Source organism: Buteo buteo, chromosome 10 (genome assembly GCF_964188355.1).
Source record: "Buteo buteo chromosome 10, bButBut1.hap1.1, whole genome shotgun sequence".
In the NCBI taxonomy this organism is placed as follows: Eukaryota; Metazoa; Chordata; class Aves; order Accipitriformes; family Accipitridae; genus Buteo; species Buteo buteo.
The window spans coordinates 31,434,965-31,461,144 of NC_134180.1; the positions used below are offsets into that span (position 1 = coordinate 31,434,965).

A 26,180-nucleotide genomic window follows, 5' to 3' on the forward strand; every position below is an offset into this window, starting at 1 on the left:
TTGGGTTCCTGCTCCAGAGGCACCCAGCTCGAGCTGTCTAAATTTGTGCTTTTTATTTTGAAGGCCCTAATTAGAGATTCTACATTGGGGAACCTAGGGTCGAGCCTGAGGGAAGACGCAAGCACCCGAGGGCGAGCGTCTGTGAGGAGTTGGAATGGGCACCCGCCGGCTCGCTGGGGTCACGGTCCTGGCAGTTCAAACCTCGGGTGGCTCGTGTGCGACTCCTTGACTGGGGTGTGAATGCTTGGGCAGCGGCTTCTCCCGTAACAAGAGCTATGGTTCTTCAGATGACAAACAGCTACTCTGACAAAGCCAAGCATAAAAGCATAAGGTATGCAAGGAGTTCAGAACTAAAGTAACATAGATCTTAAAATTGCTGACGTCTGTAAACACTGTTTTGCAACAGTTTTTAATATGTGAAATGATGCACGCTGAAGATCATGAATCGATCAAATTGTAGTGATGGGTGTAAGACGACAGCATAAACTAGAGAATGGAAGCAGTGCCTAGTTCGTACTACTTATCTCTGGTCTGACAGCATTTTCCGTCATAAATCCGTTTGGTTTATAACTAGGCCATAAAACCTTACTTCAGGTTGAAATGTCGCAGGATATGCTGTAGTTCAAAAATTGTGCTTTTATAGAAAAATACATCAGTAATTTGTAAATTAAAATTGCAGCACTTTACAGATTACTTGTATTTCTTTTGCACTCTTATAACTTGTGCTTTTTGGACTGGATTTATATGCTATATTAATCTGTGTGATCAATCCTATTTAAAACTTGCTGTCTCCTTGGCTTCATCAAAATCCTTTTGCAGTGAGTTTTACATATACAGGTCTGACTTGGAAAATACTCCTTCATACTGTTTGTAATCGGATGGGGGAACTTGCTGAAACTTCACAGGAGGTCGATGAGACTAAAGTTTGGGTTTGTTTTGTTTAAAAGAGTGGATGTGTATAAGGGTAACTAGAACACATAGTTGTTAGAAACTGAAGGAGTATTTACAATCCTTAGCTTCACTCTGTTAGGAGATTTAGTGTCAGTTTATCTCATGTTTCTTCTTCACATTCTTAATGCTTCATCTGATCTACTTGGAATTGACCAGTCTTGCAGACAGGAAACAAGCATGTGGAGCACAACGGAGCCTCGCAAGTCCCTGTGTTTCTACTGAACACTAAAAGTAGATCGGTGTAGTCTATTTTAAAATGATCTAAACAATGAGCATATACATCCTGCAGCCCTTGATTAATGGAAAAACTAAGAGCTCTATTTTAGAATGACAAGATCTTTTTATTATCATACCACTAATAACAAAAGGATGGTGGCATCAGAGGACCTACTGTGATCTGTACCATCTCTTGCAGTCACATTAGAAATAATCTGTAAATCAGTTTGACAGAGTTCATCCATTTGAGCAATATATGCTGGATACACACCCCAGTACACATGCTGAGAGGGTCAAATTACCGTTAGTTCAAAATCCAGTCTGTTTTTTGTAGAATGTTGTGAAATCAAGTGGAAGGAATAAAACACAATCAGTGACAGAGGGAGAGTTAAACACCAGCTGACAAGAGACAGGTTACAAGCATTTGGCAATAGTAGAGCTTTGCATTCAGTTTGTATGCCGAGTGTGTGTGCCAGGAAGAACACCAAAAGAAAGCTTTTAAGGCAAAATAGGTTATAGTTTCTCGCTCTTCGATAGTGGGGAGGGCTGCAGCAAGGAGTGTGGCTCTTGGAGGCCTGCTCTTCAGGTCCAGGCAGTGTTACAGGGGTAACACTGTTTTGCCCCTGACAGGGCAGTTCACTTTGTCCCCAGAGAATCGGGGTATCTGTAGGGCAGCTGCAGCTATTGCTATCCAGTCTGGGAAAGAGGAAGACTGTGGGTCATACGTGGGTTTAAATGATAGTGAGTTTGGTCCCAGTTCTACGTATCGCCTCTGAGGTTCAGCTTCTTTGATTGAAGACTTTTTAAGGTAATATCTTTGTTCTAGCTTTAGTATTTGTCTAATGAGAGACACCTTTCGTCACCTGAGGTATAATGTTTCATGCAATAGTTATTCCTTCTGTTTACTTTGAAGAAATTGGAGATTTAGTATTTGTGAGGCAAAAGGAAAAATAATACCGTAACTGAAATCTTCTTTATTCACAAGCCAAACGTAACGCAGTAATTCACACTGTGAGGTTTCATATACGGCACTAGCATTGTCCATCCCCTTTGTTCACAGGGACTCGCTGTGCACGTGTACTTCACGAAAAAACTGCCAAGTGTAACTTTGCTTTTTTCAAGGGGACAAATTTGTACTGGTGGAACTCTTTTCCTATCCCAACTTCAATGTGATCCAGGATCTCTGAGCTCAGTGATGATCTTGGAACAGTGGAAGGCAGAGATTTTTGCAGGTGCAATGTTGTAATCTTTTTGGCTAGTATGGCTGGTATTGTAGTACCTGGTAGTTTAACTTTTTGAATTCAGAAATTTGGTCATGTGATTTGAAGCAGTTGTTGCCTGGTTTGTAGTCTGTTGCCTCAGGAGGGTTGCTCCTTCAGCCTCTTGCAGGACTGCAAGAGGCAAGCCAAAACACAACCCCTCCAGCCTGAGCCTGGTCTCTTCACTGAAAAGCATGCTGCTATAGCCAGTGATTTTTTTTTTTAATAAACTTTGCCCTCCTTCCTTCCACCCCTAATTAAAAAACAGCAGCTTGAGAGCACAGCAGCAAATGCACATTAATATCAAACAGAATTTTCACTACCGTTTTCATATTAACATGAGATGTCAGAATGTAAAGTTAGCTAGATCTGCACATGGGACCATTCCTGCTGTTAAAGGCTTTATACTGGAATGGAGCCCAAAATTTTTAGAAGAAATGCAACATTTCCAGATCAAATATTAATTACATGCTATATAGAATCATATTTTTCAAACAAATTTTATAAATAAAAAGCTAGGCCTTCCAAACCATCAGCAATATTAAATTTGGATTTGAAAGATTATGAAAGATAAACAGCCACGTAACTGTGAATTAGAAAAATACTGGCCTAGGTTGCATAAAAACCTCCATTAAATAAATACTGTAAGTTTTCACTATGAAAATTCAGTGGCATTGTACTTTAAAAAACCATAATGAATTAACCATCCATTAATGATACTCAAGTTGTTTTTCACAAATCACATACACATACAGGAAGTCAGATGGCCAAAAGAGGCTATATACTGGATTAATGCACAGTTCGACAGAAAGTACTCTTGATATGCTTCTGCTCCTTCATCATAACTTCCTGACTGTTGCTGCAGTTATCAGCTGCAAATCCTGTTACCCTCCTCCTCTAGGTTGCCTTGCTGTCCCAGGAGGTCCAACACCCGAAGGCTGATACAGTAGGTGACTGTGATTGCGGTCTTGTGCATTCATCCCTCAGACCACCGGTTTAACCTCAGGGTGATTTACAGTGAGTGGTTCTGGTTTCCAGTCTGGTTGGAAAAAGTGAATATTGAATGTCCGTGCCCAGTTCTCAAACACTCGTTTCTCTGTGATGAAACGATGATGACTGCCCTTTCGTCCCCGCTCGTGTGAAATGTACATTGTGCATTCATCAGGTCCCAAAGGTTCATAATAATGATAAGGTACTGAAAGATGATTAGGATCCCTGTGGAAGAAAGAAAATAGATGGAAGCCTGAGATGTTCTTTTTTTCCTGATTGAAAAGATGCTATCTTTAATAAACTGATGGGCTCAAATCCACTTTTTCTCCCAGTTAAACCAAATTTCTAGGTAGCTGTATTTTTCTTGCATATTTAATACATCAGAATGGGGCAAAGGTGTTTTCTTTGCTCTTTCTATTGCTCTCCTTTAATCCCCTCCTCCCAGTTAAATAAAGGACAGCAGTAGCTCAAAAACAAGGGAGAGTGCTGCAGGGCTGTGTTACTACTATGAAATTTGAAGCAAGCTGCTTAAAATAGATTTGTATCTAGATTGTGACTCGTAAAAAGCCTTGCAGAGGTATTTACTGAACTGGGGGAAGAAAGGGAAGGGGAAGATGGAGGGGAGGTGGTTATCTGTGTCACATCAGCTCTGTTGAACATTCCCAGCACGGTGCACGAGGTTCTGAGTGCACAACTTCAATGAGAGTATCTGCATGCCAGGTCAGTGATACAGTCTGCTGTTGCTGGGTTTATAATCAAACATCTGATGCACAAATGACTTCTTTTTGATTTTACAATGGCAACTTTCATGTATCTAAGCTAAAAATTAAAACCGTTCACCCATAGTATTCTTCTGACCCTGTGAGCCCATCGGCATTAACCAGCAGGAGATGAGTACTCATGCGGTGACACGTAGGATATGCCAAAGACCAATTAGATATTTAGGATAAAGTTCATTTTAGCAGTTCTAACCTCAATGTTTTGATGTTACATTCTGTAAAAGGCACATTTGTCTTGTAATAAGCCAGAGTGATTCATTCTCCTTTTGTTTTATTCTCTACATTAAACTGTACCCATTTTGTTTTTACTTTGGGCCACAGGCATTTTGGGCTGACAAGAACTCACACAACCCTCTCTGACATAAATTCAAAGAGAGATAGCTGTCCCAGACAGAATAACCCAATGGTACTGATCTCCACAGTTGCTACTAAGTATTCTGTAGTGGCAGAAAAGTTAATCCAAATACTACCATTTAGTGAAGCTGTGGAACTGCTCTATGTTAAAGCCTGAGCTGAACAGGACCCTAGTACAAAGCAAGAAATCTCGTGCAGATTCAGGGCTGTCAGCTCTAATACAGAGTTGATTATTTTCATCTTGAAGAGCTAATATTGAAGCTCACTTTCAATTGAATGCATCCACTATCTGTCAGTATCCTGTCCTGGTCATTATTTTTACTGTGTAATTCTGTCACCTACGCAATTCTCTAATTTTTCTTATTTTATCATTAACCATATTGTATATGCAGTGGTAATGTATGATATTGCTGCTGCTTTCCATTTGTACCTTAGATTAACATTTTAATTCAATCAATCTAGCTTCCTGGTAACACAACACAGTGATCAATCTTACAAGACCAGAATAACAATAAAATTACATTTCTAGAATAAGATGGATTCTAAATCTACTGTATATATTCTCACCGGAATACATAAGAGTGAAAAGAAATTCTTCAATACCTCACCTACAGAAAACATTTGTAATGTAAAAAATAGCCTTCATATAGAAATCTAATAACTTTTTTTAGCTGCAACTATTAGACCTTGATCTTCAATTAATTTTTCACAACTTTTTTGATACATTGGACCTCTCATTATAATCTCTTAAATGAATCATTTGTATGGTTACTGTAAATCTAACAGGATACATTTTAATGGGATTTATTTTTTCTTAAGAACTACTGAAGAAATAGACCTCTGCCTCTCATTCAGACTGCTCTTCCTTTCTGCACAGAAGCTGGATTTTACTTTTGTGTTCTCGAGGGTAAACCTTTGTTGCTCAGTGTAAATTTACTGCTTTAAAATTAGGATTATTAAAGTTGGAATCATATCTCCAACAGACTGAACAAATGCAGTCACAGTGGAAATAAGTTGACTGCTGAGGGCCCGGTACTGCAAAGTGAGCCTGCAAGGCTGCTGGCCCCGATACCTCTGGGTAGATTTGGTTGGGATCCTCCCTCCGCTGCCCCACCCCACCCCTTTTTTTTTATGAAGGCCTGAGTTGGGTTTGCAGAACATGAACTGGAAGAGCAAAAAGCAGGAAATGAATCGCTGTATGGCTCTTCCCTATTCCTTTGCTGTACGCCGAAACTAGCAATGGATGATGGTGATAACTGGAATCAGATTTCTCACAGAGGACTTACAGGAATGCTGGTCATTTTTTTTCTCTCTGCTCAAACCCCAAAGTATACAGGTACAAAGGATAGGTGGATCAGACAGAGAGAGGAAGGCGAGAAGGCTTGATAGTGGTCCTCCCTCTTCTCCCTCACTCTGGTAACTTAGTACTTACCTAGGGTTACACTCTTCTGTTGCCTCTGAAGCAACATTTTGAAGCCCATACCTTCCAGTAAGTCCTTTATCTCTTATGTTATCAGTATTCTACCAGTGGCTTTCTCTTTTGAAGACAGGAATTCCACATTACATCAAAGGCTCCGAAGCTAAAACACCAGAGTATCCTAAGTGGATGCCCTTAGCTCCAGGCTGTAACAGGCCACTATGTTTCGTGCAATGTCCTGTTAGAAAAAGTGCAGAAACACCTGCACACCTGCTGCACAGGGCCTGGCAGGGGAGAGAGGCAGAGGAGCACAGTCCGGGCACCCTGTTGGGTTCAGGCATCCCCTGATGAGTGCTCTCAAGGCTTGTATGCACATCTACTGGCTGAATTGGAGGTGAATTCAATGAAAATGCTGGTAGCTTTAGACCTCTCCAAGACTACTCTGCAGCTGACAGGCTTTGAGGCTAAATTCCAAATGTATTTTGGATTTAGGAACTCTGAAAGGCAGTTAGATACCTAGGACATTTTGTCTGAAGTCTCGCCTTTCATGGGAGTTCTGGATTCCCCTAGATTGCATGCTAATAAGGTTTGGATTTGAACTCTGGCTTGAGTAACTACACCATAACCCAAATTAACTGTACTGTGTTATCTTCTAACTCTGCAATTAGCTTGTGTCACCAGCAAATGAAATGCATGAGTAATTTCTATTCGGAAATTGCTTGCCACCTCATTTATTAACATTAAACCAGATGCTGTTTTATCACTGACTGATACTGGACATTAATCAGTATTTTGTCAGACTTTGCATGCATATTAATATCACAGCTGGGAGGAATCTAGGAAAGTTCCTCTGTAAAATATACTATACTTCCTGCCTAATAGCCTGCCAGCACAGCAACTGTGTAAGTGCTTGTACCCAATGTCAGTCATCTACGGTTTGCCACTTCAGCGCACATTTTCCCACAGATGGTATCCACCCACAGTGAAAGCTGAAAATACAGCAAACAGTGTTTGCCTCGAAAGAAACAAGGCAGAAAAACAAGGCCAACCTATACCACGTTCTGGTCAACCTCTTCCTTTACAAATGAAGAGCCATTATAAATCAACCCACTAAAACCATATGGACTCACATGCTTTGTAAAATAATTTGTATTTTGAAATTCTGAAGGGTGACTAAAGTGTCATTAATATGTTGAATGATGGGCAAGGTGCTGTGCCAGGACTATGAAGAAAGATTTCTGGATCATTTTTTGCCTTCTATGCTCAGGATCCCGTTTCCTTGACCTCCATACTAGCCCTGTTTTCCAAACCATTTATGCACTTTGTTATTAAGTTATTAAGGTAATGAGGTGAGATTCAGGTATATGGACCAAAGGGCATGACTATCTCCCATACAGTTTACAATCCTGTGAGCAACCTTCTTCTATCAAGCCCCTGATAAGCCCCAGGAAATGTAACTAGCACAACTGCTTCTTTGCACTTGATTTCAAGCAACTGAAAGTGGAGAGAGGGAGGTAAGAAAACACTAGATTTAAAAGCTGTACCCAAAGGAACAAATTAAAGGATTTCAAATGCCAATTTTCAGGCAAATTATCACAGATGGGAAATGGCCTGGCAGTCAAATGAGGATTCTTACAGGAAAATGATCTGGCTGCATAATTGGAGCAAAAATTATTCATATTGGTTAAAATCAGGCTCAGAATTAAGTTTGTAAGTTTCTGTGAGTTCCAGAAGGCCCACGAAGAGGAGGGGGTGTTAAAGATGGCTCTTCTCACTAACACCTTGAGTTTTCCTTGTGTGCATGTGTACCCAGAGATATCTGCAAGGAACCAACCTCTCACTGCTGCTGACACTCCAGTGGACAGGAATTGGAGTTACTACAAGCCACATTAAGGCTTGTCTGTGTCCTTCCCACCGATGCTGCTGAGCAGCCACTAAGAAAAGCAGCAGCATTGCAGTGCCTTCAGGAATTGTGGTGCTATCTGTGCACCACATTCTGGCTGCTGATGTAGGGAGGCAAGGGAAAAATCCTTGATGTCCCAGTTCAGAAGTGAGTCCTGTGCATACAGCAGGCTGCCAAAGGGAGCTTGGAGAGGGAAATGCTTCCCATCTGGGGTGCTAGTTTGCTCATCCCTGGGCACTGAAAAAAAAATACAGCAAGATGTCTTGTCTTTCTTGTGACAAAAGAGTGAGAGGTGCACACACTCTCCAAAATCTTTGCACTGTGCATGGAAGCATAAGCTTTCATCTTATTCTAGAATGTGCAAGTCAGATGTATTTAACAGCATGAGAGCAATATCAAAGCCCTTAACCCTTACTACAGCATAAATCTGTGGCAAAGTAAAGGGATTTGATATTGCATATAGCTTTGCTGTAAAGTACTGGAAATTTATAATAATCAGGTTACCAATTCAGTTCAGCTATAAAAATCAATGTCCAGTGAAAGTAAATAGAAATGAATCTAAAACACGCTTGTTGCAATTAATAGTGACAAATCTTTTAGTCTGTACTCCAGACTCCTTCACTAGACTATTTTTCCTGCACGGGTGGGAAGCAATTTGCTTAATGATCTTAAGCTAATAATTTGTAGTAGAATCAACAGTATGATATTCACGATACCTTTGAGATGTCCTTCACGTTACAGATGTGATACTAATTTAGTTCCATGACAGTGATCACCCACACTCATTACTTACTCCACAAATTAATACTTAAAAAATAATGGGTATCTGCTGAAGTTGTAAATTCGGCGATACCAACTCTGAATAGAAATAAGAGTATTAATTTTTTTTTTAATCTTAATGATTCTTCAGTTGCATAGTAACTAAAGTACCTACACCATTTTGCACACGGATGAGAGAGGTAGGGTGGGGATTTTTTTGTTGTTGTTTTGGTTTGGGGTTTTTTTTGAATGGTAGATTTGTATTTTGTCTGACTGAAAACTGGGAAATATGGCTTAAAATTACAGAATCTTTCTTTCTGCTATTCTATTTTGCTCTCTTATTTCTTTGAAAGGAAGCACTGTTTAACTTCTTAATGAGTGGCTGAAGAGCAAGCTAAAAAGGTTAACTGTATTTGTGGCAAGGTGTTCCTTTCATAGATCTTCATGTATAGCTTCTTCCAGGCATGGCAACTACAATTTTCCCCTTCATCATCTGGGGAATAAACCTGAAGTAAAGACACTTTATATTATTTTGATTAAGAAATGACCTTTTACCTTTTTATGACCAGGTGAGTATACCTTTATGTTAAGATTTTTTTATGCAGGCTGTAAGCATTATTGCTTCTCTCGATGGTAGGCTCGATTAAAACCTTTCTTGTGTTATAATTTAATATTATGTCTATCTGATTTCAGCGTATCAATTCTATGAAAGCCTTTCATATGGTCTCAGTGACAATTTTAACCTCTCTTAAAAACAGTTTTGTTTTGTTTTTTTAAATTATGTACATGTATCTAAACTAATCTGACTTTGCCTGAAAAGTTAGGATTGAGCATTGCTATGCAGTGAATTGCTGTCTTCTGCATTTTCAGATCATCAGTTTATTTAAGAATTACTTCCATGTGCCACTGAAATACAGCCACTTCTGAAGACAGACAGACCAGCCACTTACAGAAACTGAAGTGCGTCTTGGCCAACTGAAATGACAGGGGAACTGAAATGCTGTGCTGTGGAAGGTATTTATGTTGTCTGGAATATCTGATCTAGTTTGTTATTTTCCTTGGAGAATTCATGACAAAATCTGGCAGTACATCACAGCATTTATCATCAGTGTTTTGTTATAATTTGTAAAAATTCTCACGAAGTGGAATTTAGTGTTGACATTTTATACTGTAATTTCTTCAGGGATTTCTACTGTGGGCCCAGGACAAATGCAGATTCCTGAATGATCCTTTTCAGTGCTCAGAAGAAAGTCACAGCAGTCCTGCTCTTTGATAGATGAGCTAACCTATCACTGCAGCCTTGCTCCCCTTGCCCCTGAAAGGCATCTTGAATAAGTCCATGAACCAGACTTCAGTGACATCACTAAATTTGCAACAGAAAACTCAAGTGAGTACTTCTTGGTGAAGGGGATTTGTGAGCAGGTGATGAAACGTTACATTGATGCCTGCCATCGGTCCAGACTGCCATTACTAGGTCTGTGCATTACTGGGTCACCTAACAGTGCAAATGGGATCAGGACTAGGTGTGGGCGCATAACCACGTTTTTCTGAAAGGCCAGAGTGCTAGGCCTAGTAATGGATGGACAGGTGATATTTAAGTCAGCATAAAGATTGCTGATGTAAAACAAATTTGTGTGAATTATAGCGGATCAGTACTTTGCATCATGTGGCCAATGTGATCTTGGTCCAGTACCAGAAGTCCGGAAGACTTTCCCTGTATTACTGATCCATAGTGCGAAAACTTAACCAGGGCCTTGGGTCCCAGTCCTGAATATGGCTGGAGGCACAAAGTAGCTGTAAAATGTACACAAGCTGTTACTTTATAAAACAAGGTGAAGGGGTCACATAGCTTCCACTGACAGAATTTGTGTGCTGCTTCTACTGCTTGTGGCCCACACCCTGCATGCCCAAAATGGATGATTAAAGGACTGATCATCTCTTCTGCGGGTCCAAATTCTGGGTTTTTTTTTTTGGTGGGGATTATTTAGGAAGCTAGTTTACTGGAAGATTGGGATTCATGTGACAGAGATGAAACAATCTTAATCTGAGTTGTGTAGGAAGTTCAATTTAGAAACTAGTCACTGTGAGAACTCTGTTCCTCTATTAACTGGGGGGAAACTTTAAAAACAAATTGAAAGTAACATTTTCTAGTACTCCTTTTTTCAGATTAATTTCATGCCAATTATTGCATTACTTTTAGCTGATAAATATTCAGAGACTAAAAGAAACCAACAAGATGGATTAATTCTCCCACACTACAAACAAAATTTTTAAATATTTTATATAACATAATTAAATGCTGTTTGTTGTTTTCAGAATCAGATCTTGGGACATGTTAATTAATTGCTTTAAGAGGACTGAAGACGTATTGCAGAGAAAAAAACCTTAAAAGATTCAGATATTTATCTGTAATGTTCAACCTTGTTGGCTAATAATGGTTCCAAAATAAATCCTACCTGCAGAAATCCGGTGGCACCATGCCATAAACATTTATCCTGTCACAGAGCTCTAATGCGATAGTCATTGTGAACCAGCCCGTGCTAAGCCAAGTGTTGGATATCTTCCTGAAAGCAAAAACATAATTAAGTTTCTAGGCTAACAAATAATTCTTGAGATATCTGAAGCAATTTCTGGGCATTTTTTTCATTCTTGTGAAAGGTTATGAAAATTGGGCAACCAAGACTACTTTGATCATTCATCTTTTAATGGTTTTGCTAGTGTCTTCTGTCAGTAGACCAATCTATGCAGAAAATGCCCTTGCTGTAATTAATTTTCGGGCACAGCAATGTTAATATTTAGCTGACCTTTTGGCAAGTTTACTTTAAGTGACTGAAACTTCATGTCCTATATTTATATTCTTCTGCTAGTAATCTATACACATCTATAATCACTTAATGAAGCTTACACACTAAGTGCTCAGGAAGACGCATCATGGGGGATGAAGAGGGCTGCTTAAAATGCTGCCTCCCACAGCACACAGAGGAGCCTGTCTGTTGGAGCAAGATCTGGCCTCAAGTGCTCGGTGTAACTGTCTTTCCTCCCACCCCGTCCATGATTTGGTTTCTAGAAGCTCCCAGCCACTCACTGTGACTGCTGGCAGGAAACTCGTAGTTAGCTGCATCTATGCCTGTCCCTTACCCAGCCTGGGAGACCTTCATCCTAAGTGCTACCCCTCTGCCTGCCCCAAGTCCCATCCCTGCCTGGTGGGACCTTTGAATGTGAATGACAGTGCTGCAAGGGAGCCCTCTAAGGCAGCTCCTTTCCTGGCATTCTCTGCAGGCTAGGAGAAATCTTCAAAAGAAGCACAACTGATCTCAGCATTATTTATGCAAAATAGGAGATATCTCCATGTAACTGCTCACAGATGTGAGACGTTTACAAGATGTGCTTAAATTTTGCACAGGTTCTTATCTGCAAAATGGCAATAGTAACATTTCCTCTCCCTAGCATTTGCTCGTCATTGCTGTTAGGGTGTAAGAGCTGGGCACTATAATGGTTACTGGTTGCCTGGCACATGCACTGGAAGCCCCAGTCCTGTGTTAAGTTCTTGCACTGTCCCTACACCAGCAGAGAGCTGGCAGTTTTGGGACAGGAGGGTCAAGAAAATGCCAGTGAGGAGCATGTCTTAAAGATGTCGCACTGTGAGAGCAAGTGCAGGCTCTCGGATGGCTTATGCACTGTGTCAGATTGTACTAATATGGAACACACATTAACCCCATTCCACCACACCTATACCTGCCTGACACCTGCAAAATTTTGTGACACCCCCCCCCCCCCAAAAAAAAAAAGCACAGCAGAGAACATGAGGTTCTCATCAAAGCAGTCACCTGGGAATCCCAGGTCCTGAGCCCAGTTCTTTTACAGTTTACCCAGTGACAGCAGAATGCACAACAGTCCTGGAAGCGGGGACCTGAAGTCAGAACAGCCACTGCAAGCAAGTGCCAGCAATCACTAATATGTAGTTCAGCAGGCAACAGCCCACCATAACAGCTTCCCAAGCTAATGCTAAACAAGTTGGTTCCAAGTAGGTCACCTACAGGGCAGTAGGAGGGGGATGTTTTGAGCACTGTCAGATTGAGGAATGCCTTGTACCAAGGTTTCTGATTTCCTCAGTGAATTAGACTATTGCAAAGAAAAAAAAACAAGTAGTGGTATCAGTGCTGGTTACTTAAAAGGCACTTCTAAACATAAGGGAATTCTTTAACCAAAAATGCCTGAAGGATGCTGGGTAATTTGTCCTGTCCTTTGTGGGTCACCTGGTAGCGTATGAACTGAAACGTACTTTTTTACTGCTCCTGACATATAGACTTTCAGGCTAAGCTAGCATTTGGAGAATAACATGATTTAAGCATCTCATTAGTTCCAATTATGGGGCCTTATTTATTTTCTGAATTTGCACTTAAGCTTGGGGGTGGTGGTGCAATTTGTCACAATGTCATAGCTGGGTCATAAGCTCAGCAGAGGCCTTCAGGCACTGCAACAATACAAAACAGTAAATAATAATTTTTGGCTCAAAATTATTAGGAAAGGGAAAGATAGGGAAAAGCCTAAAAAATTTGCTTTCCTGCCTCTTGAGCGTTTCTGAGCCTATGAACCGCTAGGTAATTCAGGAACATGTTCAGCCTAAGAGTACTTTGGAGCTTGCATAAGGCCACTGTTTTAGGTGCCTAGGACCTCATATTCCAAAACCAAGGGAGCAATTATATCTAGACCATGACCGAAGTGGCTGGGCTTTGCACAGGTCAGGCAACCCAGCTAGGCTGTCTGCTGAGTTAGTTTTCTTTTTGCTTACACACACGCTGTAATTTAGTGTTTTCAATAAGCAGGAGGATAACTGAATTTAAATAAACTATTTTAAAAGCTAAACAATGAAATAAAGATTTAAGAACTTACTCAAGTACCACTTCGGCCTCTTTCTTTAAATACCATGTCTGTAGGACAGCAATATAGAAACAGGTTTACAGTGTCTTGCCTTTTCATAAAAGATCTGAACAAGAGTCCAACAAAAGAATACTGTTTTTATACCTAATCAGCTGTAATGAAAGAATATGAAGAACTGTCATGTGCTTATTAGGGGAAATTATCAGATATTCTTTTATATGATGAACTAACACACTGTGCTGATAATTCTGTAGTGCACACTAAATTACAATTAAAGGCCTTTCTGCTCCACCAAAATCTCATTTATAATCTCTATGGAAATACTCTTCCTGCAGTTATTTCATTTATGCTTCCTTTATCTAATTACTATAATATTGGTTCTGAATCGTATTTTCTTAATGTACCCTTATTCAATTATAAAGTTATTTTCAAGTACAGTTACTTTATAATACCAAGTATATTGCTCTGCATCCTTTGTCATTCACCATACTATTTAACTGGCAATGTTTTCTGAAGGTTTCCCTTCATTTCAAAATCAGCTTTTTTCAAAAAGCACAATACATCCAATTACCTTTTTTCTCATCATTTTCAAGACAGAAATGAATGGTTTGATTATTGCAACCTTTCAATCAGGCTTCTCTCTCCCTCCTTTGTTTTTTGCAGGCACTAATGTCAAGAGCTCAGCAGAAATGTCCCAGGGAACAGCAACATTCTGGGCTGTACAATGTTCCGCTCCTGTCCCCACAGCTACATAAATTTTCCTCCATTACAAATTCCTTCCTACCCATGTTTCTTTTCATCTTCCCTCTGTTTTTCTGTGCTGCCTATTCATTTATTTTCATCTCCCGTTTTAATCTTCTTAGTCCTTCAAGTATGCTGTATGTGCCCTCTAAAGGAGCGGTTCATACACAGCAGAGCCTGCAATTTCTTAAAAGCAACAGGACCTGCTCATGAGGCTGAATTTTGCTGGCATCCAAGTGCCCTTGATTCACTCTGGGAGTTCAGGTTGCCCATAACTGAGTCCACTATAAACTTGTTACAATATCATTAATGTCTCAAATACCTTGAGAGTATTTCAGGAGCCAAGACTGAGCCTGGTGCCTGTGCAGAAAAAGAAATGCTTTCATCACGTGCACAGCTATATGCCTCTTGCTCCAGATGGGTGATGCAGAACCAGAAAGAGCAGCTTGCCTGAAACTGCACAGCAAGTGACAGGAAAGGAATGGGACCCTGGTTCCCCATGGCAGAACTGGCCAGACTGAAGCAGAGGAGGTAAACTGTTCCTCAAAACTAGGGACTGCATGTGGCCTTACGCTGAAAGAGTAATCCAGGAAAGGAGATGGCAGTGTGCATTCCTTGTGCACAGGGTCTGACTCTTAGGGCTGATGGTGGCCCGTGCTACGGTGCAACTACAGGCTTTGTTAACTTTCATGCCTTTGAAAATACTGGGCATACAGATAATCCTATGCACTTTTCTTGAAGGGTTCAAATGCTTAATTCACCTTCTCACTTTGCTCTACTCTGGGTGAACAAACCTGGAAAAGACTGTAACACATCAGAACTGGCAGGGTATCCCCCCTTGTTATCCTTCCTTCTTGTTCTGGCAGAGGCAGAGTCTCTGGCAGAGACTTTGAGGATGAAGAGAAAAGGACCTTTAATGGTAAGAAACTGACCAAGTTACTGTGTGTTCTAGTGCTAGCGTGTGTCAGTCAAGATCTCAGATACATAATTTGACCCGCTATAACTGAACAGGGTTCTGCAAGCAACCGTGTGGGGTATGACAAAGGCAGCAAATGCCAAGCAAAGATACAGTCACCGTCAGCAAAGAGGATACAACAGTTTCCTCTAACACCCGGTTCTGCCTTTTTTGTGCAGCCCAGAAAAGAAAGTCCATGCTCTTGACTCCTACCTGTCCACAACAGGATTGAGCCCAGCTCCAAGCTTTGGTGTGTATGTATAGTATTTGTGAAGCTAGAAAAATCTCATCATGAGTTACTGCACAATAAACCTACCTCTTCATTTGTACCTAAGTGGATACCCTGTTCCATTTTTACAGCAGCATATTTTGTAAGTAAAAAATAGGAGTTCATTAAAAATAGATGTATTTCTTGCTAGCAAGTCTTTGGTTTAAATGCCCATTTTCAAACATTATATGTGAAAATGCTCAAGTCCTGCAGTGGGTCACTTACTAAAAATTTGATTTGAGGATCAGCCTACAAGTCATAAACAGTCTCATAAAGATGTAACTATCATAATAACTTTCCTTTTCCCAGTTGGAAATACAAGATGAACTGTTCTGAAGCACCTAATGTATGACTAATGTTTATTTGTTTTACAAGAAGCTTTACAGCTGCAGTGTTCCAAGAATGCTTAAATTCAATAAACAGCTATTATAATTCACTGAATGGTGGCATTTCCTCTATAAGAAAACATAACCTATCCATTCTGATTTTTCAGAATCAGTAAAAAAACTTTCAGGTATATTACCCCAAAGTGAGATTTAAACAGCTCCTGCCTCCTTGGCTGTATAAACAGTACATCCAGATTCTGGTATTCTAAGTTGATAAGGCAATACTGCATACAAATTATTTTGATGCCTATTTTTTACTTATGTTACAAGTGATGTTATTTGGCATGTCATACCATACTGCAAGTCATGAGGCAGACGATTTAATGGGTGTGATGGTCCCTCTGAGCAGATCTGAAATTGGTATATATAAACTACATTATTTTACTACTGTATGACAAGCCCCAAATGTATCCACGTAAGTTCTCACCTGTCTTTCCCAGTTTCCCGTTTAAAAAGGTCATCAAATTGAAGCATCTTGTGGCGAGAAATCATATACGCTTTTAATTGAGGCAGTATCTGATTCATCAGCTGCAGGTTATTATACACCAAGCCTTTACCATCTCTCCTCATGTAGCTGCTAGGACCCCAGAAGATAAACACAGCACCACGGCTCATATTTAAGAGTTCGTTGCGATTTCGCAAAATCCTCTGAATACTGGAGTGTGCAATGACTCGAAGGCTTGTTTTGTTTCCAACATCTTTTCCATAACCTCGAGTAGGTGCATCATTCATTCGTATTACACACTCTGTCTCGTCGATTCTGTCACCTTGTTTACTTCCCAGAAGGTGTCCAGAGCTGGTTACCAACGCACAACTCTTGCAGTGCATTTTTAAAGGCTGCAAAGACATACATACTTCAAAATTAGCTGTAGACATCTTCCCATTCACTACATGATAACTATATTTTTACATGTACATAGCATATTTTACAGCAAAAATCTCAGAGGACTTTACATAAATCTCTCCCGGCAGTCTTCCCAAATAACTGGGGACACATTACCTGTACATTTTGTAGGTGTGGAAAACATCATATAGGTATAGCCCTTAAAGTTCCTCTGTGGAGTTAAGTCTACTGCTTAAATCCTCCTTTCCACTGCTGGTTCATATACAGTAATTGCAACAGCTTCTATACTGTTCCCAGCTGCTTAGGATTGTACTTCTTCCACTTGCCATAAATGAGCTATAATTGTAGTATTTTTGATTCTTCCTCTTCCAATTTTTCTGGAAGTTCTCATAAGCACAGATGTGAATGGCTTTTCAACCTTGGGGTCAGGACATTTTGCTAAGGGAAGAGAGTTATACCCTTGGTCCAATCCTTCCATGCTGTTTCCAAGTTGGTGCCATAACCACTGCAGTGCTCTCGTACCTCCTTTGTGGTTCAACAGTCAGAGCTGGTCATTAATGTCTGATGGTGAGTTGGTGCACTGAACTTTTTCTAGTCTGTCAGGTCATGTTTAAATGGTTACACAGTAAAATGGAACAGGAGGTGCCTTAAGTGGCTGACCTAATGGAATCAGGAGAGTAAACCAAGCTTTCATGAAAATGAAAATGCATGATAGATTGTATTACTGAAGTATGCCACCAATATAGAGATCAATAAGAGTATGTAAGTGTATCTGCTGCTCAGCATGAGAACTAAAAAGGGGCAAAGGGTTAACAGTATCCCCACAGTGCTACTTTCTAACAAGAATACAATAAACTGGGAGGTAAAGACTGCAGGTGTGCCTTGGTGGCCCTCTAGCAAACAGTATCTTGCAGCATTTAAGACCCATAACATCAGATTACAGAACATACATGGTGTGTATCTTACTGTTTCTGTGGGGGGGAAAAAAAAAAAAAAAAAAGGCAGGGACTGAACTGTGGTTGCTCACCAGTCTGAGGTTCCTTGGAAGGCCATTTTGGTTCATGATCATCTTGATCTACTGATCTTCCTCCCTACGTATGTCCACCAGAATTTTATTTTCATCATTAACCATACAGAATGGCATTCCAATACCTTCCTGGTGAGTAACAGGCTTGTTTAATTCCAGAGGTTCCAAATCGGACACACAACACGCTGAGACCAGTTGTCTCCTGCACTGTGGCACTGGCCTGAGCCTGTAATATACCAAGGAGGTGACAGTATTCATTGGCTCTGAAGAGCATTAGCAACCTAAACACTTCTTTGACAATAAGGGCCTCAGCACCTCAAGATCAAACCTTGTGGCTCTGCATGGCAGCTCGTTGTTGACACCATTACAAACATAGCTAGCATGTCTCCAGGAGTAAACTTGGTGGGTTTATTAGCAATGAGGAGAAGTTACGGTGACGTGCAATTACACTTAGTATCAAACACACATATATAGCAATCAAATGAGTAAATCAGTGTGCAGTGAGGCACAGCTTAAAACACTAAAGCTGAAAAGAAGACATAACCTAGGTTTGAGATAATCTCAGTCCCCTGTTTGAAAATGCTTTGGCTCCTAGTATTTGAAAAGGGTATTTTACTTAAGTAACTTCTTTTTCATTTTGAAGGTAGTAAGTGGTTGCAGTCTGAACTTTTTTTCTATGAGAATAGCTAGTGAATGATGAAGTGCTTTTTAATTAAAGACAAAATAACTAAACTATACAATTTGCGTAATGATATAACCAGTAAGCTTTGTATCTCCATCTTCCCTAAACAACAAAGTCTCTTTTCTTTCACATATGTGGTTTGTAATCCAGAGCTAACGATATGGGTAGAAATGTTCATGCCTTTGTGAGCCAAGGTTCCTAATGCAGTATTTACATGCATTTTCCTTTAAGATTTCATCTGCCACTTTGATGAATTACCTAGCAAAAGGCTCTAAGGTGAACTAGCTGCTCCACCATCATGCTTGGGAAAGCAAGATGAAGTGCTAATGAGGTTAAAGGAAATGTAGTCAGCACCACTGTTAACTTACATGGGTTTGAATATCCACACAGCAAGACATTTTCACCTAAACAGTCTCTGCTGGTTTCTGGCCTACTGATCTACAACTTACTTGTTTCTTTTAGAAGTCTGTCAGAGAGTCCATCCTTAGGAAACAAGGGCAACCATCAGTGGAGCTGTGGAAACTTCGGGAGGGAGGGGATGTCAACATTTGCTAGATGATAAACATTAACACCCCCCAAAATATCTGTCCCAGATCTTGTTTGAAAACTGTTCCTTCTGGGAAAAAGTCTTTAGACTGAAACATTCAGGTATTGCCTAGCTACTTCTTGAATGATGCATGGGGGCTGAGCCAGTGTAGCTGCTCCAGGCAAGTCATTTTCAGTCACCTCACTCAGATTCTTTCACTTGAAGTCTACAAAACTCGTACCTAAAAATTGTCAGAGGAATTCACAGCCAACAGCCACAACATTCTCATACCAGCTGTTTATAATGCTTTGACAATATTGAAAGCAAGGGGGGGGGGAAGCTATCGGCTGTAATATCATCTCATTGGGAAGCAGTGGTTGCACCAGAAATGTCATCTACTTAAGCAATAATAATGGAGGCACAAGGCAGTTCTTTGGGATTGATGACCAGCTGGGAAAAGTTGATGGCCTAAGAATAACCAGGGGCCATTAAGCCAGAAGAACATTAACTCCACAGAAAGCTCTGTGTTACAGTAATTATTACAGTGACAGTTGGGAAAAAAAGCAAACCAAAAAAAAAAAAGCAAACCTATGACATCTGAGTTGTATTTTAGGTAGGTGATGCAACTCTTCCTTCATGAGCCTCGCTTCAAAATGCCCAGAAAAGGGATAGGGTGAGAGGTAGGTCTGAGTTTTATGACATTTGTATTAATTACCTTGAAATGTAACATATCATCCATGCAAAAGCTGCTGGCATTTAATCATGCCCATTGCCAATAAGCAGCCACAGTTTCATGTGTACCCGAACTACATGTACAGCACCTTGCACAGCATAGCAGAACACGTGGCTACTTCTACAACACAAGTCAGACATATCAATACTTAGGGCACTAAGAGAGTGAACAAGCCAAGTATCAGCCAAATAAAATGCCCAAATTAGCTCTCAGTTCCAGTCACCTAAAAATATGTATGGGGAGAGGGAGAATAGACATTACAAGACAGCAAGCTCACGGTGCTAGAACCCCAGAAGATGGCAAAATCAGCTGGTGGTTTTCTGGGATAGATGGGCTATCCCAAGGGAATGAAGGGAGCAGGTGAACCTTGCTAGGTTCTGGTAAACCCTGTAACAGCAGCTTAGTGGCCATAACAAATGAATGCAACCTTGCACTGCTCTAAGTATCATAGGCCAAACTGACTCCTGGCAATTTTCACTTAGATATATAGCCCAGTAAGTGCTGTTGCTGTATCATATATGTCTGATTTGTATAATACCAACAGACAAAAAGAAACAAAAAACAATGTCACAGTTGTTTCTGTATTTTCCAATTTGAGGCAATCTACTCTGTTACTGACTTTAAAATCTGTGTTGTCCAATGAAAGAAAAATGTTATTTTCACACACTTTATTGCTCGAAAAAAATCAATGGAAAAATGTTATTCCTGATTCAGAATATGTTACTCTTAGATATAATTATTTTCTTTGTGATGAAATAAAATGATCGATTTTTTTTCTTACAGAAGTCTTTTGATTTTAAAGCCAAGCTTTAGAAAACAAGACAATTCCCTCCAGTAAAATCACAAACACCGGAAAACACACTTTTTTCCTATACTGAGTACTTAATGACCTAGTTTCAAGACCCCTGGGTTCAGATCATTCCATTATCAGTAGTATAAAAGTTTCCTTTCTGTAAGTAAAAAAAATAGAGTATTATATCTTGGCAATCATGACTGGGGGGGTGGGGTGGAGTAGAAAGACCGAAGGTCTTCTGGAGTGAAGAACAGGTCATTACTGAGTTCAGCAGAAAAAGACCACGTGTCAGTTCATGAACATGAGCGTTCCTCATAGATACATCTGGAAATATTACAGCTGACTTCAAAGTGTATTGGGAGAGAGCAAAAGAGAGCAAGAAAGGTTAAAGAATATACAAATTCCTTTCGGATGAATGACCTTTAACTAAGCATTTGAGACTGAAAGTGCAAAATATCAATAAGGTACTTGACAGCTATGTTTTTCTCTTGCACTGCAACACCTCTACAGCATTTTGTTAGCCAGTGCTAGCATGCTTGTCTTCTGTCTGATCTGGAATGAAAAGCTATAGGGCTGCTTCACTCTATATTAACTACCTGAACTGTATTACTGAACCAACAACCTCCTCTGCAAGAGCTCCCAAACTGACTGCTAAAGTGAAAGCAGTGGTAGAAATAAGAAGACTGATGTACAGGAAAGCAAAACTGTTTCCATTTTCAACTGAATTAATTCAGTATATTAATTGTTGAAAAAGCATACATAAACACTACAAGAGACAGTCTTACTGGTTCAGGAGAAAGTGAGCTTTTTCCAGAGCAGTCTAGCTTTCTCTTTTTGTTATAAAGCAGATAATTTCATTGGTAGGAGTTTCACATCTCCCCTACCTAGTGCCCTTTGTGCCTGGCCTGAGCACAACAGCTAGCCTGTGACGCTCACTGTATGTTACCTCAGCATTTGCTTTTTATGTTCCTTGCCTTGCACGCAGGGCAACTTAATCAGCATTTCATACATACATGATGTTAATGAACCCTGTGTTCACCCCGCATTCAATGTAATTTATTACTTATGGCTTGTTCTTGATTGCTGGGTCATCAGCCACCGGCAACAACACTAATTAACGCACTGCCAGTAATACAGTATTTTGTTCTGGCACCTTCAGTTCTAACTTTTTACTTTCTTGTAGCTTTGAGCAGCTTTGAGGTTTCTCACAAGCTGCTGGGTCAGGACCACTGCTCCACTAGCCTGGCTGCCTCTTCCCAGTTGTCCTCTCCCAGAGGCTTCGAGGACAATCCCCCTGTCCCAATGCGCACCTCAACCTCTGCAGGAGCTCCAGGCATCCCCAGCCCACTGCTGGCACATCACAAATGGATGCTCCAGCTCTTGTGAGCCCCTGTCACTCAGCACTGCTCCAGGTATAAAGCTTCTCTTGCCATTACATCCATCCCTTGTGAGCAAGCTATACACATTGTTTCTACCGGTGTGCCTCCTTCCTTAATATTTCCCTTGAAGACTGACGATTATAAGGCCAAATCTGCTTTTCTTTGAGAAATTCCCAACAATCACCTTAAAGTAGAATAGAAACCCTGAAGCTTCACATTCGCTAAGTAACTTCTGTTCTGTAAGTCAATGTAGCAAGCTGTGAGGCCCAAGCTGTCTCATTAGTGAAGTACAGCTGTGCACTTCAGAAGTGATTTCCACAATGCCAGTACTCTGGGACACATGATCCTGTGAAAATAATGCAAGTTCCTTGATTATTTTTGCTTTGTAGTATATTGGTTTTGGAACAGTGCTTTCATAATAATATGAAAAGAACCGAAAGTGAAAAACCACACAAGCACAAAGAGTTTGCTTTGGTATTTTTCAAGTCCCATCTACCTGACACACTATGAAGTGATGCTCTCAAACTGGTCTTCTCTGAACAGTAAAAATCATTCAGATGCATATTGGGATATCTTAGGTAACAATTCTGTGTATAAAAAGCTGGAACAAAAAAACAGACTGAAACACTTAAAGCATAAAGAGAGTTTTGAACTTCAACCAACTTCAACTTGCTGTGGTACACACCCCTTTCAAGTCTCTGGGAGTTTTGATTTTGCGGTGCCAAGTTCTGATCTAAGAGATGATTTTGCTTTGACCATGACATTTTCACACGTATGTTCCGACAGGGAGTGTAGCTTAATTTCTACACTCTGCATGCCAGCTCAGACCTTCCCCTCAGGTTTCATTAATTTTCATTCTTTAACCCTTACCCTAGCAGGTACAGAGAGCTCTTGAAGAGGGGGAAAACAATTCCTCTGAGCAAATACATTTATAATTTTTGTCAAACTAGATTTTTGGAACACTAAAGAATCTGCCATGAAAACAAACCGCATTATCCACTGAACTAAAAGCACTGATTGCCTTGAAAAGTATATCCCTATGACGGATATCACACAAGTAAACAGAAAGGGTTAGGAGATACCACTTGCCCAACACCATTAATCCTTATGCAAATCCAAATAACAAGCATTTGAAGCAAAACTTTGCAATTCAAAAAAGGTCTGGCAAGTCTGTTCATAAAGATAAATGCATGTCTGTTTACAAAGATAAAAGATAAAACAAATGAATTTCTTATTACTTCTCTTTGTTTCTTGGGCTGTGGAGCCTGAATACGCAAATGTTGTGGAAACATTAGCATCTTCATTTCCCATTGATTCTTCAGAATTAATTATATAACTGGACTCTGCCTTCAGATATTTGATAAGTAGAAACAGTGAAATAGCCACACTTCAGCAAATGCATTCATCACACTAGTGATCACAGCACCCTAGGTTTTATTCCTCCAAGGAATGGAATATTTTTGTTTTTCATGATACTATACTGATGAGCATCTGCAAAACCTATAGTAAAAATATAGTAATTCTATTTTCAAAAGGCCCTTAGACATATCTAATTCAATTTCAAAACATGAGGCTATATTATGAAAAGAAAAATAGAAAAACAAATGCACTCCATAAAGCTTTCAGAGGGATAATTTCCTTAGAAAAAGTACCGTTAAGCACATTAGTCAATGAAGAGTCTTCTGCTTGTGTGAAGTGTTTTCCGGCACATTAACTCTTTTTCAGGGGACTGCCTGCTAGTCAAAGCTTCCATTAGATTAATTAAAATATGGCTCCTTTCACTGGAAAGAAAAGGCATGAGTTTGGTTACAGGACATTGACCACCTATAGAAACTGAGCCCTTTCTAGTTACATAAAATACAAGTAGAAGCAGTACAGGAGACTGAACAACAAGATAACTTTTACTATATGGAGCACATTTCTCTTCTTATTTGGAAGCATGATTACCAGGTGCTGATGTTTTCCCCCTAAGCCACCTGAAGTGAATATAAGGTGCAACCTTGCAAATTGTCAGCACATATAAAGCTAAGATTTAGAGAGTAGTTTCCATCCTGCATCCTATAAATGTGTCCCATGAGGAAGATTAGTATCAATCATAGGCTTATTGGAGAGCGAGATAGGATACAATGATAACCTGAAGCTATCAACTAGAGTAATGGTCTAAGAAGAAAAAGCAATCAGAGAAAGAAAAGAATATCCTCAATGAAAGACAGAACTGGAAAATCAGGCAGGAATGTATCATGTTGATGAACATGAGCTGTTATACAAGAGAGAGAATCATATGAACAATATACAGGCTCTAAAGAAATGGTTATTGCCTAATGTTTATCTTAAAAGGAGTGCAAATAGACATCCATATTACATCAAACTGCTTTACTTTTGTTCTGCAGCTAAAGTACTTGCACTAAAATGCAATAAAACCACAAGCATGGTGTCTTAACTATGCAAATTGTTATCACTGAAGTGTCAGAAAAACAGGAGTTATTTCAATGGTCTACAGAAAAGGGATTGGACAGTTTGGATTTTTGTTTCAGAAAGTTTTCACATCAACTTCTCATCTGCTTTGGTATGTCCTGGCAATTCTTTCCAGTTTAAATGCTTCATGGAAATATGCCCTCAGCTGCTCTCTTTGTACCTGTCATGGCTGTGCAAGATTTTGTTTTGAGCTTCAATTTTTACAGGGTCACTTTTTTTATCCAACCCAGCCTTAAGCTAAGCATCACTGATCCTTAAAGTCTGTGCCTAAGTTTTCAAATTCAAGCACTTGTTTCTTTCTGTGACACTATTTGGCTCATCCAAATGCATCTAAACTCTTACTACGACTATTATCGCTACAAGGCAATGTGATAACAATTGCAAGGACACAGGCAAGCCTTTCCAATGGCATTCAGTTTCAACATAACTTCAACATAGCATGCAGAGTCTCTAGAACAGGCCAGATAAAATTTAAGACCAAATATCTGATTAGAAAGTTACTGACCCCATAAAGAATTTTCTCTAAAATATGTTTTGTCTTGTATTTCTCTATCTTGTTGAAGTAGACTGAAAGAAAAAACAAGGCTCCTCCTTCCTTTTTAATATCTTTGTTCAAAAATTTTATTCAAAGGTCTTTGTTTCAAAACCTGTCAAAAATGTTCAGCCTCACTGTGCTCTCTAAGGTGTTTTGATTTTCATGTGGCTAGCTCCATGTAATCTTTATCAGGTTATTTAATATTAACTCAGACTGCTCTATGTGCTCTTACTACTGTCCCTCTGAGTTAACAGCACATCAGAAATTAGGGAATGAAAGCAGATTAAAAATCTTTTTTTTTTTTTTTTTTTTGGCCAGAAGATAGTGCATCTGAGTTTAATATATTTTTCTGAGGATGTATCAGGTTCAACAATACAGAGTTGTACCACCTCCGCAGGAGAATCCCAAGGTAGCCTCCATAATCACTGGCATATTGACACTGAAGACAGATGCTGGAAACAGGTACAGGCAGCAAAACTGGTCAAACCATCCATTTCATTCAATAGCTACAGGATGCAGAAAGTCACTGGGAATTTCTCCCATGCACATATGTAGAGAAGAAAAACTGTGTTTTGGGCTAAAATATTTGTATATTCACTTTTAGACTAAAACCAGATGAAAAGAAAACATCTTGAAGACAGATGTTTAAAAATCTGTATATCTGCAACCATGTACCACTGTAATTTTAACTGTTTTGGACTACAACTAAATTTGAAAAATAATCCTTTGAATTCAGGGCTCAGCTCTTTGAGGTTTGGGGTTTTTTTAAAGGGTCTCAAACATGTATCTCCAATTGTTTACGATTATCACAGTCCTGATCAGGAGGCAAAAATAAACAAATAAATACATTTATCCAATCAGGATGTTTGTATTGAGTCTATTTATCAAAGTGCAGGTTAATATGAAATTAAACACTTAGTGGATGGAAACGTTTAACACTGAAATGCACCTACCACCAAGGGTTAATTAGACAATCAAGTACAAGAGGTGGCACTCTGTCTTCCAACGTGGCATTGCTTCTCCAAAGAGATGCTCTTCAACTTACAGCAGACCATCAAAACTATCTTCTGAGTAAGTTAGGCGTAAATAAGTTTGGGGGAAAAGGATGAAGTTAACTAGAATCTCTGGAAGACCCAGAGAAAAAGACTGGCTGGAAAGAAAGGAAGGTCTCTCTTGGAGGAAGGTAGCCTGAGCTGCAGGGCAAATAAGAGGGAGTCCTCGAAAAACTGAGCCAGGAAAGAACTGATAGCAAGCCAGCTAATTACAGGGAGAGAGGGGGGTTGACCTTGCTAGAAGTAGAGTTAAGTCTATTTGCGTATCTATGGAT

At 39.8% G+C, this 26,180-nt stretch overlaps 1 protein-coding gene across 1 annotated transcript in view; it reads right to left on the reverse strand.

Annotated features, from left to right (window-relative positions):
- Positions 1-1,288: 1,288 nt before the first annotated feature.
- ST6GALNAC5 (ST6 N-acetylgalactosaminide alpha-2,6-sialyltransferase 5) overlaps positions 1,289-26,180 on the reverse strand; it is a 74,963-nt gene continuing 50,071 nt past the window's right edge. The window contains exons 3-5 of the mRNA XM_075039217.1: positions 16,287-16,696; positions 11,085-11,192; positions 1,289-3,641 (exon numbers count right to left, since the gene is read on the reverse strand). Coding sequence (XP_074895318.1) covers positions 3,410-3,641; positions 11,085-11,192; positions 16,287-16,696 — 750 coding nt within the window. The 3' untranslated portion in view covers positions 1,289-3,409. The remainder of the gene's footprint in view (positions 3,642-11,084; positions 11,193-16,286; positions 16,697-26,180) is intronic.